This window comes from Suillus subalutaceus (genome assembly GCF_016647625.1).
Source record: "Suillus subalutaceus strain FC151 chromosome Unknown DFJ58scaffold_29, whole genome shotgun sequence".
In the NCBI taxonomy this organism is placed as follows: domain Eukaryota; kingdom Fungi; phylum Basidiomycota; class Agaricomycetes; order Boletales; family Suillaceae; genus Suillus; species Suillus subalutaceus.
The window spans coordinates 70,205-85,634 of record NW_024540278.1 but is presented as its reverse complement, the minus strand read 5'-3'; the positions used below and the strand labels follow the sequence as shown (position 1 = coordinate 85,634).

Here is a 15,430-nt window from a genome sequence, read left to right as displayed (position 1 = left end):
GTATATAGCTCCTGACGGATGAACAATCTCTTCCCAATGCCCATGCACTTTGCGGCTGTCGATACCGCTGTGACAATCATACCAACGCTAGGTGCATATGAGTGTCATAGGCATACTTTGCCTTGTCCAGAGGAAAAGAGTAAGGCGCTAGTCACCAGCACTATTCGGCTCCCAAGCTATCCGCTTTGGTACCACTTTTCTCCCATAGCGCGCTACCCGGTCTGATAAAATGACCCGTCACACATACAGTACTGTACTTCCCTTCCCTGGACCTTTGCTGGTGTCGGAGTCACTTTAGTCGCTATATCCTAGTCTTGGTGCAATCGATTCCGCTCTTGCCAATCTCTCTGATCACGTGTCGCTTGACTTGCTTTAAGTGCGCTGTAGAGACTGGAGTCTCTACAGGTGCATATGGGTACAGTCCACTTTCCCTTTGCAACGTGCTCACTAGTTTCACAACGCGCCCACTATTTTCGAAATGTGCCTCAAAATGCGACAAACACGCTTTCGCGTTTAGTGCGTTTCGACACATACACGCTTTCGCATTTTGAGTATCCACATTCCTGCAGTCGCGCATCCGTAATAATGCACTTCTGTCGTGTTTTGTCGTGTTTCACGTTTTGTGTTTCGCGTTTCATCGTGTATTGTCACATTTGGCGTTTCATCGCGTATTGTCGCGTTTCGCGTTTCATCGCGTTTCGTGTTTCATCGCGTATTGTTGCATTTCGCGTTTCATCACGTTTTGTCGTGTTTCACGCAGTCACATTTTTCACGTTTGGTACAGTCACATTTCGCCTTTCGCGTTCCACATCCTATGCAGTCGCCCTTGCAGCGCTTCGCCTTCTCACATCCCCGCTTTGACAGACCCTTGCTATTGCTTGTTCACGCCTTCCTGATAACACGCATATGCGCTTTGGCGCGTACCAGTGTGTTTGAGCGCATTACGTCACACTTCCTTACGATCTGTCGCCTGTCCTCTGCATGTCCTGTCCTAGTCCTCCAAGGTCCATTGGTGCGTGCAGTTATAGATCCCCTCATCTTTTCTAGAGGAATCTTTCTCAGTAGCAATCCCCTTGGGACGACATTTTGCTCGTATCCAGAGGAGTACTTGAGCGCCCACTTCCCACTCTTCCCCCCTTAGCATTCAGCTATCATTCCTCGCCCTCAGCGCGTCGCTAAAGTTTCCTTCTTAAAGTTTGACTTTCGCAATGTCAAGATCGCTATCGGTAGTCGAGCTATAATCTAGTCGCTATCAGGCATTTCACTTGCACTGTCTTATCTTGCTCCTCGCTTTCGCTCCCTTTGAATTCTTCTCGCTGTCACTAGTCGGACATCGCATAGTGCTATCGCATAAAACAACTTGCATAGCGCTTCTCACTTATACACACATTTCTCTGTCGGAACTCACTTGTCGCTATAGGTTTTTAGTTCTTTGCGCTATCGCTTCCCTTGCATATTAGTAGGGAGTTGCTTCAATAGCAGTCCTCTTGGGTCAAATACTACACTTGCGCCTATTTGGATAAGTAGCGCTAGTTTCTAACCAGCCTAGTCGCTATTTCTCTTTCACACCGCGGTTAAAACAACGTTATCAGAAATACAGGTAATGAACTGAGTGAGGTCAATCTGCATCTTCTGCACATTGAAATCACAACTTAAAGATTCACTGTTGCACATAGTCAGTACTTAAAGTCCCTCATGATAGCAATGTGCGCTTATGGTAATGCTATTTCGGTGTATTGCTGTAGCTGGGTCGGCCAGATAGGAACACTGCGACTCAGCAGCTCGACCTCCATGTCAATTCCCTCAGCTTGGATCTTGCATAAAACCTTGAATAGACAGCTTTACTGGAACTTCCTCAAAATAAAACATACCATTGTGCCCATTGTGATATTGCAAGACATGTTGGCACAGGCTCAAGTTCACAGGATGACATGATTAGCAGCCACGCATGGACTGGTCCGTCCGACCGCGCGCTTCAGATGCATCATTTACAGCTACTCATATACATTAATTGTAGCGGCACGTACGCGCCAGTTCCTGACTCCACCGGTGCAGCTTCAAGTTGTTCCGATTACTGTCTGTCTTTGAGCTTCTGCCCCAATCATCTCGAATTGGCGTTGTTCTTGAACTTGTAAACATACTCATGTCCTGTTGTATCACAATCTTCCTTCTAGGCAAGATTTCAGTGACACTGATTATCACGCGTCTTGATACCACATAGGCAGCAAGATGTGCGGCGATTGCTATATCGCTGTTCAAGCTTAAGTGGCAACCATATTGATTTCCAAGTGTTTTTATACCACACAGATACAAACATGCTTTGCAATCATGGTAGCAGTCCTGCTTTCATATCTAGCCTCCTCGCAGTGCGAGAATGCAAACCCACATTTTTATGAAATGGTCAACAATGGTGTCACAAAAGCGCAATTTGACACATGGGCGAACGGAAGCACCTGGAATCATAAATACACACTGAGATAGAGCAGAGCGCGAGTGTCTAGGTGACATTGGATGATTTCTGTACTGGCGTAAAACCAGGAGGGATAACATTTCAACGCCTGCCTAAAAATGAGATTGAGGGATAGTTGACAGATAATGTAATAGTGATAATAGTTAGTGCTCTCAAAGGCAGCCAACAACATCAAGACAGATGCGCCAGCCTGGGTGATGATGAAAGTTAGACCATCAAATGAAATACAACCCATGAACAGGAGCATACACAACAAGCAAGTACAATGGTGAGAAATGAGGCATTTTTGTGAACAGCAGAGGGTGGGGAATCACGCTCATCCAGGACACGAGGGACGCGGGAAGGTGTTTTATCCAAAAACATCCTAGACAATGACAAGGTAACCCCGCATTGGGAAGCAAGAAAAAATACTGGAGAGACCACATGACGAGGGGAAGACAATCAGGGTGGAGCGACAGGAAGAGAAGCATATGTTGTCTTGTGAAACATACTAAGTTCAGCTCACCTAAGACAAATATTCCCAGTTGTTGCTGACATAAATTCCTGCACATTTTCTTGTAGAGAAAAAGATGGTTTCTGCCAACAGAACCCTCCCCCACTAATCATGGGAGTCATGAATTGTAACAATCAGCCCCTTGGCACGAGGAGGAGCCATTTCTTGGCTACACCCTGTGTTCGAACGCCTCTCTAAAATCCTGTGAGGCCCATTAGAAGTTGCTAAAAACCTCTTTGGGCCCCGGCATCTGCTACCTTGGAGAATGAGATATCTGCGAATCATTGATGTCAAACCAACTTGTGCCAGCTTACTTCTCATACATGACCAAAGCATTTTTGCCAGAGGCCCAGGAGGACCTCACCAGTCATGAAACCTAAGTTTGCATGAACAGGATCCAGGCCAAGGCAGGCAATTGACAGCTGTAATTGAACTTGCCCTGTCGCCTGAATGGCACGTGTGCGATCAATTGATAATTTTGAAGTTCCTCCTGCATGAAGTGCGAGGAGTGACTTCGTTCAGGCATGAGTTATTGTAATATCTTGGTCCAAGTCATCTGTTTTGATGTGTCTCAGAGAAAACTGTGCCAAAGTCTAGTTTCCTAGATGTCAGAATCACGAGATGAGCACATGTATTACTGGCATACCCATTCAATCTCATCAAGTTGGGCTATGAGATATTGGCTTCTGCGTTGATTGTTCGGATCATTTTCGTTGTATTACAAATAGGGTTCAGTGACAAGGCATAGGACTGCCAGCGGAAACACACCTCTTAGTCTTCATCTCCCATGTCTAAACCATGATTGAGGTCCTCAAAAACTGCACCACCACGCTTTTCTTCTGGACTCCATGATCACATATATTCTTGGTCCATATCCAGGGAGAGTCCATCATCGTCACCTATGTCATCCATGACTAATGTCCCTCTTGAACTTGAATGTGCATAAGGCAGACTCATACTGTCACCTCCACTGGAGGATGACAGCATTGGGCTCGGTCCAGCATGCAGAACAAGGCCATTTCTTGTGTTGTTGGGAGTAAGGATTAAAGGAGGGGGAGGTGACTTTTTAGCACTTCCCACGGGGGTGGTGATGACTGCTGCAAGTTCGGTGATGATGGTATCAACAATGTCAATGTGGGCTTTGACATCCTGCACATGATATCCCAGACCTCTTCTGCATCATCCACCTCATCTCCCGTTTGTTCCTGTTCAGGCATAGCAGTAATTGAGTGTCATATACCATATATCCGGTTACAGATCCGATGATCTGGATCTCAGATCCGATCCAGATCCGATGAACATATCCATCGTCCGGTCCACAGATCCGCTTTGATTCTTATTTCATTTCCTGTTCATATAACTCTAACTATCGTTCATCTCCTTTCGGTATTCCTGTACACCGGTATACCGGTTATCCTTTACTTCCGCTTTGCTTACTGATCCGCTATGCTTACTGATCCGCTACACTTACGAATCCGCTTTTACTTGTACTTCATTCCCGGTTCATGATTCGTGATCCATCCAACTTACCAATACGCTCCACTTAGACTTTGCTTATACTTTCGTACATAGCCTCGCACCTTTGCTTATTGATCATTCCGTTAGCTATCCGTAGTATATAAACCTTTGTATATGCGCTGTAGTAGATCAGTTCGAATATCATCTTAGATTGCACTCGTTCCGTCTGGACTCTAAGTCCCTCCGTTATCCGTCCGGACTTGAGTACGCTACTCTTGTCTACTCCGAGACTTAGGATAGATTCCTATAGTCTACATATCCGCCTCTGTCTTCGGACAGTCCTCACCCGTTAGTTTCTAGTCCGGATCCGATCCGGATTAGCCGTTACTCTATACGTTCGATATCCGGAAGTCTTAACGGATCCATTGCAATACTTATCCGTTGCAATACAAGACTTATCCGTTACGATACTTATCCGTCTCACTAGACGCGATACTTTAGCTCTCTGAAATAAGGGGCAAGACTCGGGAAAGGGGCACAGCGCACGAGCTGAGGCCGAAGCCCTTCGGATCCGATACTACTTGAGTACGGTCTTAACAGTATATTCGAACTCATACCTTTCCGAGTTACTTAACATCTATCATGCCTCCTACCAAGACACAAACAACTCTGCACGCGGTCGGACTAACCTCCCTCCGTCGAGCAACAGCGCCTGTCAGGGCATTGCTGGATCAATGTAATCAACTTTGCTGCAGGATTTTATGCAATCCCAGTCGATGAAGACACCCAGCCCTACGTAGCCTTTTATACTGAAGGTTGCAGTTATGACTGTCATTGCAGGATGCCCTTTGGACTCACAGGCGCACCAACCACGTTCAGTGACATGGCAGCCATAGCACTCAAGGACCAGATTGGCCTGCTATATGAACTCTTCGTTGATGACAATGGTATGGCAGGCGACAATTTTGAGGAGAAGTTGACTAGACTATGTAAGTTCTTTGAGCGTATCCGCGATAACAGATTGTTGTTGTCCTCACAGAAAACCCAGTTATTAATGTCTGAGGTCATTTTCACCAGTGCACGAGTAGGCAAAGACAGGGTCAAACCCGACCTGGCAAAGCTAACGGCAGTCACCGACTGGAAAATGCCACAAACACTTCATAACCTCATGCAGTTCCTTGGACTCACGGGGTATTTCAGGCCTCTGATTAAGAACTATGCCTGGATTGTGGCACCACTCACTGATCTAGTTCACAAGCTAGGCCTACCGCCTGGAGGGCAGAATGTAGGGAAGAAGAAATACCATGAACACCTGCGCAAGACACGATTAAACGACTGCTGGACCCAAATGCACTCTGAAACTTTCCTCCTTCTCAAGGCTCTATTGTTAGCTGAACCAGTGTTGAAAGGACCTTGCTTCAACGGCACCCCATTTATAGTCACATCAGATGGATGCAAAGATGGATTCGGCGCAGTGCTAACACAAAAGATCACTACAGTACTACCTACTGTTAAGACCGTACTCAAGTAGTATCGGATCCGAAGGGCTTCGGCCTCAGCTCGTGCGCTGTGCCCCTTCCCGAGTCTGCCCCTTATTTCAGAGAGCTAAAGTATCGCGTCTAGTGAGACGGATAAGTATCGTAACGGATAAGTCTTGTATTGCAACGGATAAGTATTGCAATGGATCCGTTAAGACTTCCGGATATCGAACGTATAGAGTAACGGCTAATCCGGATCGGATCCGGACTAGAAACTAACGGGTGAGGACTGTCCGAAGACAGAGGCGGATATGTAGACTATAGGAATCTATCCTAAGTCTCGGAGTAGACAAGAGTAGCGTACTCAAGTCCGGACGGATAACGGAGGGACTTAGAGTCCAGACGGAACGAGTGCAATCTAAGATGATATTCGAACTGATCTACTACAGCGCATATACAAAGGTTTATATACTACGGATAGCTAACGGAATGATCAATAAGCAAAGGTGCGAGGCTATGTACGAAAGTATAAGCAAAGTCTAAGTGGAGCGTATTGGTAAGTTGGATGGATCACGAATCATGAACCGGGAATGAAGTACAAGTAAAAGCGGATTCGTAAGTGTAGCGGATCAGTAAGCATAGCGGATCAGTAAGCAAAGCGGAAGTAAAGGATAACCGGTATACCGGTGTACAGGAATACCGAAAGGAGATGAACGATAGTTAGAGTTATATGAACAGGAAATGAAATAAGAATCAAAGCGGATCTGTGGACCGGACGATGGATATGTTCATCGGATCTGGATCGGATCTGTAACCGGATATATGGTATATGACAACCCCGGATCGTACCTTAACTCCAGCTGCAGGCTTGGCATACTCATCCGAGCATTAGAATAATTCCCCATGCTAGTGAGAATATCGAAGCATTCGGAAATCGATGAGGGGTCTCGATGATTTGGGGTTTCCCGATTGCATATGATGGTGAGGCTGTTAAACACCGTTGCCCAGTACTGGAGAGTCTCTGACATCTTCGGCAGTTCCTTGCTTCGTGCCTTTTCTCCGAGGCTCGCAAAGGCTTGCAACCCTGCCCAGTACTGCTCAGGATGCATCACCCTGAGTGCTGCTGTGGCAATGGCTGCTGGCCTCGCAATGGCTTTGAGGATGTTCTTGGAGGATGGTCCCTTCAATGATGCAGATACCTCCGGATCGGACTGATTCTATGGGATTGGTGAGTTTAACTACCAAGATCGCCATCTCATCAGATCCTACCTCGTGCCCCTGCTGAAACCATGCCGGAGATAAATTAACGCATCCGGGAGTTAGGACATCATTTTCCGAGCTTGGTGTGAACCACTGTTGATTAGTCCGCCAAATCCCATCGAGCTTTATGCTTTGTTCGAGCATGGGAGCTAGCAAATCCGAGGCCGCCCAAATTTCATTCTGTACGTACCATTTGATGTTCAATATCCATCCAGTCACAATATATATAACACACCTGGGTGGCATCGGTCAAGGCATCTGGGAGGTACCATGCGATGATGCCACCGGATGCATCAAGAATTGTCGCGGGTATGTCGATCAACTTTGTGCCCTCATGGCCAGGAGGACACCTCTCGAGCAACTTTTCCTCTCTCTCTTCATTACGCCCCGTGTCCTTTGGGGAGATCAATTTGCTATATCTTGCAATATCAATCGGCATCTGAACTGTGACGAAGCAATTTGACTGATAAAACAAATTTTCCAAATCTGCAGGAAGACTCACTGGGATTTTTATATGCCTTTATGAGCCGATCAACCAATTGATCACAAGCCATCACCAGATCAGTGTCTAGGTTTGGAGAAGGTATAACTGGGTCTCCTCCTGTCTTCTCTGCATTGAATTTCTGTTCCGTATAATCACATGCCACATGAGTGACAGTCAGGGCCCAAGTGCGCAAGAGGGTTATTTCATCATCGGAAGTGGAAGAAACATCCATGATTGAATTGATCTTGTGAGATCAGAAGCTGAATTCTGAATGTCCGCACTTTGGTGTTAAAGGGGGTGGAGATTGAGAGGATCAGATAAGGGAGCCTTGGATGATCTGAGCTTTCAAAGATCTATTTCTCTTATCATCTTTTGCTCAATGAAATACCACATGATTGGAAGTCTGTTGGATGTCAGATACTCGTTTGTCGAGACCCGCGCCTCGGATCTCGGTACACTTCACTCGATTTTGATACCCGGGACACCATAGTTGGAACTTGTCTCGAATCTTGGGTCTCGGGTCTCGGGCATCGGGTCTCGATGGTCGGGACTCGATATACGGGACTCGATACTCGATTGTCGGGATTCAATGGTCAGGCGTCGGGTTTCATGACTCGATAGTCGGGACTCGATGGTCGATTTTCGGGATTCGATAGTTGGGGCTCAGATATTGGTACACTTCACTCAATTTTCGGTGGTCGGAACTTGGCATTTGGCATTTGGTAGGCTTGGATGATGTTGGCTTTCAAAGATCTATTATCATCCATTGCTCAATGAAATACCAGATGATCGGAAGTGTGCTGGACATCACATATTTGTTTGTCGAGACCCGGGTCTCGGAACTCGGTACACCCACCCATCTACTTTACATATTCCCCACCTGGGCCCACCCATCTCCATCGGGAATAATAACACTCCCAGCCCATCCGTCACAGTCAAGGATATATCTACCCTCGGCCCATGGTCCGCTGGCCCGTATCATACAGGATATTATGCACGTCCGTCCACTCGTATAATACGGAGATCTGTTACTGCAATATGTGTACATATTCCTGCCATTCCGGCATGAATATACCTTCCCAATCCCTTGTCTTCATAAAGCTTTTGCCATTCGCAAATTGATCATTGAAGTCATGGCTGCAATAGTCAAATTTGGCACATCGGCAATGGACTGGAGAGACACATACCCTCCCAACATCAGTTTGCCTTTCCTGTTCTTCCATGCGGACAGCACAAAGACTCTCATACCGGTGTGACAATATAGTTTTCCCTGGGCTGATATTCCTCCTTTTTACTTACCTTCACTTACCACCACTTTCCTCAGTTTATGTTCGCATTTTTACTGCTTACATAAGAATGTCTCCCTTTCACCAGTGTCAGTACCAGTCTGAATCACAGTCTTATGCTTGATGATAATTCTACTCTCTGAGCTCTGAGTCTAGTACAGAAATCCTTTAGGGTCGAATAGCAGCTAGGCATAGCAATTTTGACCCAACATTTGAAGAGTACTTTACAGAGTTCTCTTCTTGTTGTGTTTCCCACACCGGCTTTCTTGAACATTTCTGTGGCAAAATGCTCAATCATGTCGGCTCCTTTGGTCTCAGCGACCTGGGCCTGGACTTCACGTGGTGCCGCCTCATTGTTCCACTTCTCTGCCATGGCTTGGGCTTCCTCCTTCTCCTCCGCTGACAAATGATTAATAATGGTCATTGCAGCCTTCGGCCATTTGCCGATTATTCCTTCACTGCCAGCCATTTCCCCTGTCTCCTCTCGGATGAGGGCATTGTTGGTATGAACTAAGACTTGCCAAGCAGTCCAATGCCTGCCATACTTGATGAGGGACTTCGGAGCTTGTTTCCGGTGAGAGTTGTTCTGCAGCCACTGCTTGTAAGTCTGTCATGGATGTGATCAATGCTTGGATGTTTCAGACATGTATATAAGCTGTCACATACCTTTTTCGAGCTTTCAATAAGGCTTTTCCTTGATCAGAGCTTGGAGTGAGGCTTCCCTATGGATGGCAACCAACACCCTGGATTGTTCTTTTCCTTTGACAGACTTCCAGTCCTCTAGGTGAGCCCTGAGGACCATGACTTCTGCCTTGTCCAAAGGAACCTTCTTTGACTGTGCAACAACAACAGGAGATTCACTTCTTGCCATGTTGTGTTGTGTATGATGATATGAAGGGTGGAAGAGTTGAAAATAGTCAAGATGTGCCTTACGGGCATTGCTTGGTTGTGCCTTATGGGCATTGCTTGGTTCAACTCGGTTCAGGATCCTATAATACAGTTGATATTATGTATTTCTAGATGATAATTTTAATGAGCATAAGCATCATTGCTTGCCCCTAAAGAACTTTTATACTGCCATACATTACAGGTAAGAGGAATGGGAGGCTCTAGAGTCCAAGAGTGGACACCGAAAAACAAGTATTCGGTTGTTGAATGGAAGAAGACACATCAGACTCGGAGGGTAGTAGGGAAATGGGGGGAGAGACCTAAGATCAGAAGATCAGTTCCACCTACGCCTGCAAAGTCCCCTGTAAAGCAAGCATTTTATGATATGCTGTACCATGGGGGTGATGACTGTTTTGATGATCTTGGAGCAACTCCATTGCAGCTCCCAAAGTCACTGGTAAGCCTAACACATGCTTGGCCTTCAGTTCTGCACTGATCTTCATTCAAGAGTCAAAATGACTATATTCGACAATGGGTGCCTAAGACTAGGACATATCTCAACATACTTCTTGAGAGGGAGGTTCCATCAAATAGGTCCTGTATCATATGTGGGACAGATGGTGTCTATAAATGTCATGGGTGCTTCAGTGAGCCCCTCTAATGCACAAATTGTTGCAGAATCCAGCACAACAGACTTCCCTTCCACCAGATCAGCCAATGGACAGGTTCCTTCTTTGAGGAATCTTGCTTGGTCAAGACTGGATTGGTGATCTGGTTAGGGCACTATGGAAATCCTTGCCCATGGGATGATGACCTAGGGGAGATGGGCTTTTTTGCCGATGGAGGGCCCGAAGATACCCATGACTCGGACACTGATAGCGAATGGGATGAAGAACCAACTGGTGCATGATTCACAAAGGAGGCTCACAATCTCCCCACTGGCCTGCCATTCATCCGGAACAGCAAGACAATAACAACAATAGTCGACAAGTCCGGAGTGCATACTCACGTTGTCAAGTATTGCACATGCCCTGAAGCCGCCGCCACAGATATACAGCTATTTGAAATTGGCTTGTTTCCGGCGTCTTTCTTAGAACCAAAGACAGCATTCACATTTGATGCCCTACGTGACTTCTTGTTGGATAACTTGGAATGTGGGACATCAGTGATGAATTATTACAGCAAGCTGAGGAGGATGACAACCAGTGTCTTTCCACATCTTGTCCCAGTGAGTGTGTTGGTACTTCGCCGTCCATGTCAATAGTATTAATGTGGATGCAGGACCGCTACCGAGAGCTCATGAGGGTGGTGAGACAATGGTGGAAGCTGAATCTCATGAGATGGAATGGCTTCGGCCATCAGGACAAACAGGCCACACCCAGCAACTTGGCTCTGCTCTGTCCAGCATGTCCCCAGCCGGGCATCAATGTCTCATTGCCAACAGGAGATGCCGCCAAGGGCAATGAGTGTGACACAGAAACACCGAGTTGGCTGTATTCAAGATCTCTAGTCATGGGTGGCAACTTCAAGGTGGAACATCTCCATTCTGCAAATCCATCAGATGAAGTCTCCCTCATGGATGGCCATGGATATGGTCGGCGATTGCATATACAAGGAGCACTTATCCCTTGCCAAGGAAGCGGTTCAACACTTGGAGTGTAATTACCATCGTGCCATTAATCAAGCAAATGCTTCTTGTCATAGATTGGAAGCCACAGGCATCAGCAGGTGCACTTGCGCAAGGCATGGCTGTTTTGTTCCGCATGCAATGGTGGATTTTCAGGAGGGAGAAAGGTGTGTGAAATACCGCAGCATAAGTTTCACATCGCCGACTGCCATTAGGCAGATGAACATGGACCACACATTGTGTGAGGCCCCGAAACTGAACACCAAAGGAATCCGCCACGCATTGACATTCTACGATGTAAACTGTCAGTACCACAAGCATCTGAAGGAACACATCGCCGACAGTCCTATCCTGCAACTCGACAAGGAGTTGGATATTATCCCAGGAATTGGACTTTGGCATGTCCATGGCCATCAAGACAGCTGTTATGTCAGATATGCTTCCAATTTTATACAGGGGGCAGCTCAAATCAACGGCGAGATCATGGAGACCTTGTGGGCACAGTTAAACATTATCTCACCATCGGCACGTGGAATGGGTAGTCCACATCGGAAAGAATGTCTCGACTACCAAATGAATGACTGCAATTTCATGAAAATGATCAGGATGAGTCGGTAGTCCTATATTGCTCATGATCATAATGTTCTAAGCTGAATATACAGGCAAGTTCCTCTGCCGGAAATACAAGCAAGCTATCAAGGGGGCTGCTGAGAGCCAACTGGCTTTTGAGAAGCTTGACGAGACTGCTGATGATGATAAAGTGAGAGATTGGGAAGCCCAAGAGAGAATGGCACAAGAATGGCGCTGCCACGATCCAACTGCAATGGATATTTATGAAGTCCAACTGCAGAAAGGTGGGTCGCTTTTTGTATGGCAGGCCAGTATTCATGTAGTGATAGCGCCGACGAGAAAGCAGCAGGAACTGCAGTTGTTAACGGCGCAAGGCTGGCAGGCAGGGCCAGCTCACCGGAGAGGTGTGGCGACATGGCTTGCAGAAGGTCTTACTATTGAGGAGGCCCAGGTCACACTTCAGATGGATATCAGGAAGCTTGGACATCGGCCATCAGCTATGCAGCAATTGCAGATTGGGCGCTGGCAGGACTCCTTACAGCGGGACATAGATTGCTGGGTGGAGGCCGGCGGCCTATTCCTTGGCGATGCATTGGGCGACAATGAGATACAGATCATGGAACTGGAACTGGTGATACTTCAAGATGACTCGGATGATGAAATGCAGGGGGAGCTCAGGGTGTTTGAGCCAGAGAAGGTTGTCATTCCATTGCCTTCAAATTTGGGACTGGAGAGATGTATTTCACTTGGCGTCGCCGATTTGGTGGAGCAGGAACTGACCCTCCGGGAAGGCCAGGCCAATGATGCCCTGCACAATATCAGAGTGCATTTGGCAGACAAGGCGCTTATTTTCCAGAAGACTGTCCGCTTTGTGAAGTCGCAGGCAAAGTCCACCAGAGCATGGGCTCAAGTTCATTCAGTGGACAGGGTGGTCAGCATCAACGCTAGTGTTTATTCAAAGTGCCAGTCTCAACTTTGCAGACTCACCGCTAATGATGCTTTGCTTGAGAGATACCAGCCTTTGCTGAAGGAGCATCTCAAGGTTAGTACCACCGTCGCTGATCCCAATTCTCGGGGGCAGAGGAACAATATGTTAGCTTGGTTTTGGTCCATGGATGTACAAGGGGACTCTGATGGCAGTTCCTGGTTGAATGTATGTATGTGGATTGTCAGTCAACTGTCTCGCCGCTCATCACGCCGACATAGTTTACTGTGTGCATTGGCTCCACACCAAGGCTTTGAGAGATCATTGGGCAGAAGAATTGCTGCTAGTGCAGCATGAAATGGATTGGACATGCACCTGTTTTAGTCAGAAGGCAGAGGAATGGATTGGTCTCCAAACTATCTCCAAGGAGGAAGAGAAGGAAGGACATGTAGCCTATGTGGTGAGACAAAGCAAAATCTATCATTGCCTACATGCAGAGGCCAGATGTTCATTTGACCGGATCAGGGCGTTGTGTCGCTCCGAAGGCCATATTCGATTGTAGGTCCATGTAAATACCACCTCCACTACATACCTGTCACTGTGAGATAATACCCGCCCGGAATTTGTGTTGCAGCCGGCGATAGTGTCAAACCTCGGAAGGCAATGTTATATATATTTCATTTTTCTACAGGGTTCCGGCAAGATCTAATCTAGCATGTTTCCACTGCCGCTCTCTCACAATTCCAGCCATTCCAATACTTTCTGAGTGTTGCCATCCTAGATATGTTCATTTAGCTGCCCGGGGACATAGAACGGCACACTTACAAGTTGCGCGAAATGATCAAACATCATATCCCTGAGATCGCGAGTGCTTGGAAGCAATCCCGTGACATCGCCAGAAGGAAAGTCCTGAAAGGCAGTATTCCACCAATCACACTTGTATGTTTTTGCCATACTACCCCTGATCCAGGCGCTAGAGGGCTCAGCTGGGATCTTCATAAATGCTTCATAGGTGTCACTGTCGCAGAGCACACTGAGGAAGATTTTCAGATTCCAGGCCAGCGGCGGGCGAACACAAGACTTTTCACATAAGGCCACCCAAGGTAGGATAAATGACTGCACCGATTAGTATAATGATGCACTAGCGATCGCTGCTACTGACCTTTGCCTCCCAGTTGAGGTACTCACCTATAACATTGCGAAACCTCGCCGATCTAATAAGCTCTTTGTTCAGAGAGGTCCAGGTGACCAGAAGTCTAGAGCCCGCTTATTCCAATATGTTAGCAATGTCAGAGAGATCAAAGGCAAGATTCTGTGTTTGACGCCATGGTACAATGAGGGAAAGGCTTTCTGATCATGTTTTATATTCTCAGATGGAGTATTGGAGCTTTAACATGCAATGACATGAAGTCAATTAAAGCACATGAGCTGATGCATAATCAATTTATATATTGTACAGTACATAGGGCTGATTTCTGTGCCCGGCATTCATTCAAGCATGAGCTGATTCACAATCAATTGATATATTGTACATAGGGCCAGTTTCTCTGCCCGGCGTTCATGGACTGGTCTCCCTTTTCAGAAATTTCACCAGTTTTTCTGTCGCGGCAATGGCTGTCATAATATCTTCACCCAGCGCACTCTCCATCTGGAGGAGGCTGGCGGCCACTATTTGTGCCTCTATAACCTTATCTTCCAACATTTTGACAATCTGGCGTCCTTCATGCTCTACCTCGCTGGCGATGTTGGACAATTGCTGAGCGACAGGCGTAGACTTTGGGATGATCAATGTTGCCGGCGTGACCAAACCTGTTCCTTCGGGCTATAAGGAGTTTGAGCTAGGTTATTCTGAACAGAAAGGGGCGATTCTCATCTTACCAATTGCTCATAATGCTCAGCGATCATTGCCTTCAGTTCAATGCAATTCAGGTAGGAGCCTAACAGGTCCTCATCGGGTATGTCTGCAAATGAACCCTTCCACCAAGAATACCGATAGGTGTTCACAATGCGACCTTTCATCCAAGGTCCAACTGGTGTTACCTTCAAGGTCATGAATGTGTCGTATATGTATGTCCTCGAATTTTGCCACCATGTAGAGCTGTTTCATTGCAACCACGCCGATATGATACCGGAGGTTTTGTGACAACGGCAGGCTCACAGATAAGCCACTGCAAAGGCCGATCCAAGGCAATGTAAATGCCTTCATGATATGTAAACTGGATGTCACAGTTGGCATCGAGTTGACCTACCTCTGCCTCCCAATTCAGGTACCTGCTGACAGTGTTGCGAGCCTTCCCAAAATACATGTATACTGGCCATAGCTTTGTGTTGCCGAATGTTGTCAGGTGTGTAGTGTCCGACCATAACATGAGTGCAACAACAGTGCATGGTAAATTGCATTCCGGCTCTCCAGGAGACTGCTGAAATTCGCGGTGCACATCCATGAAGGCCGGTGATGTGTATAATTCTCCTTGAATATCGACTTCACGTT

At 46.8% G+C, this 15,430-nt stretch overlaps 4 protein-coding genes across 4 annotated transcripts; 1 reads left to right on the top strand and 3 right to left on the bottom strand.

Annotated features, from left to right (window-relative positions):
* Positions 1-6,735: 6,735 nt before the first annotated feature.
* DFJ58DRAFT_616524 (uncharacterized protein) lies at positions 6,736-7,577 on the bottom strand (the record flags this gene model as incomplete). The annotated part of the gene is made up of 3 exons (XM_041380978.1): positions 6,736-7,116; positions 7,169-7,339; positions 7,395-7,577. Coding segments are annotated over 3 exons (735 nt in total), but the record flags the coding sequence as incomplete, so codon positions are not given.
* A 1,520-nt stretch (positions 7,578-9,097) lies between these two features.
* DFJ58DRAFT_725696 (uncharacterized protein) lies at positions 9,098-9,800 on the bottom strand (the record flags this gene model as incomplete). The annotated part of the gene is made up of 4 exons (XM_041385276.1): positions 9,098-9,114; positions 9,188-9,536; positions 9,596-9,617; positions 9,670-9,800. 4 exons carry the CDS (start codon positions 9,798-9,800, stop codon positions 9,098-9,100), a joined length of 519 nt encoding a protein of 172 aa, XP_041246035.1.
* A 228-nt stretch (positions 9,801-10,028) lies between these two features.
* On the top strand, positions 10,029-14,293 carry DFJ58DRAFT_839661 (uncharacterized protein; the record flags this gene model as incomplete). The annotated part of the gene is made up of 12 exons (XM_041392542.1): positions 10,029-10,274; positions 10,303-10,464; positions 10,527-10,719; positions 10,912-11,045; positions 11,099-11,475; positions 11,522-11,611; positions 11,660-12,054; positions 12,107-13,171; positions 13,221-13,399; positions 13,735-13,878; positions 13,952-14,042; positions 14,115-14,293. The coding sequence occupies 12 exons, from the start codon at positions 10,029-10,031 to the stop codon at positions 14,291-14,293; spliced, it is 3,255 nt and encodes a 1,084-aa protein (XP_041246034.1).
* A 204-nt stretch (positions 14,294-14,497) lies between these two features.
* Positions 14,498-15,383, bottom strand: DFJ58DRAFT_725694 (uncharacterized protein; the record flags this gene model as incomplete). The annotated part of the gene is made up of 4 exons (XM_041385275.1): positions 14,498-14,761; positions 14,818-14,979; positions 15,029-15,139; positions 15,189-15,383. The coding sequence occupies 4 exons, from the start codon at positions 15,381-15,383 to the stop codon at positions 14,498-14,500; spliced, it is 732 nt and encodes a 243-aa protein (XP_041246033.1).
* Positions 15,384-15,430: the final 47 nt, after the last annotated feature.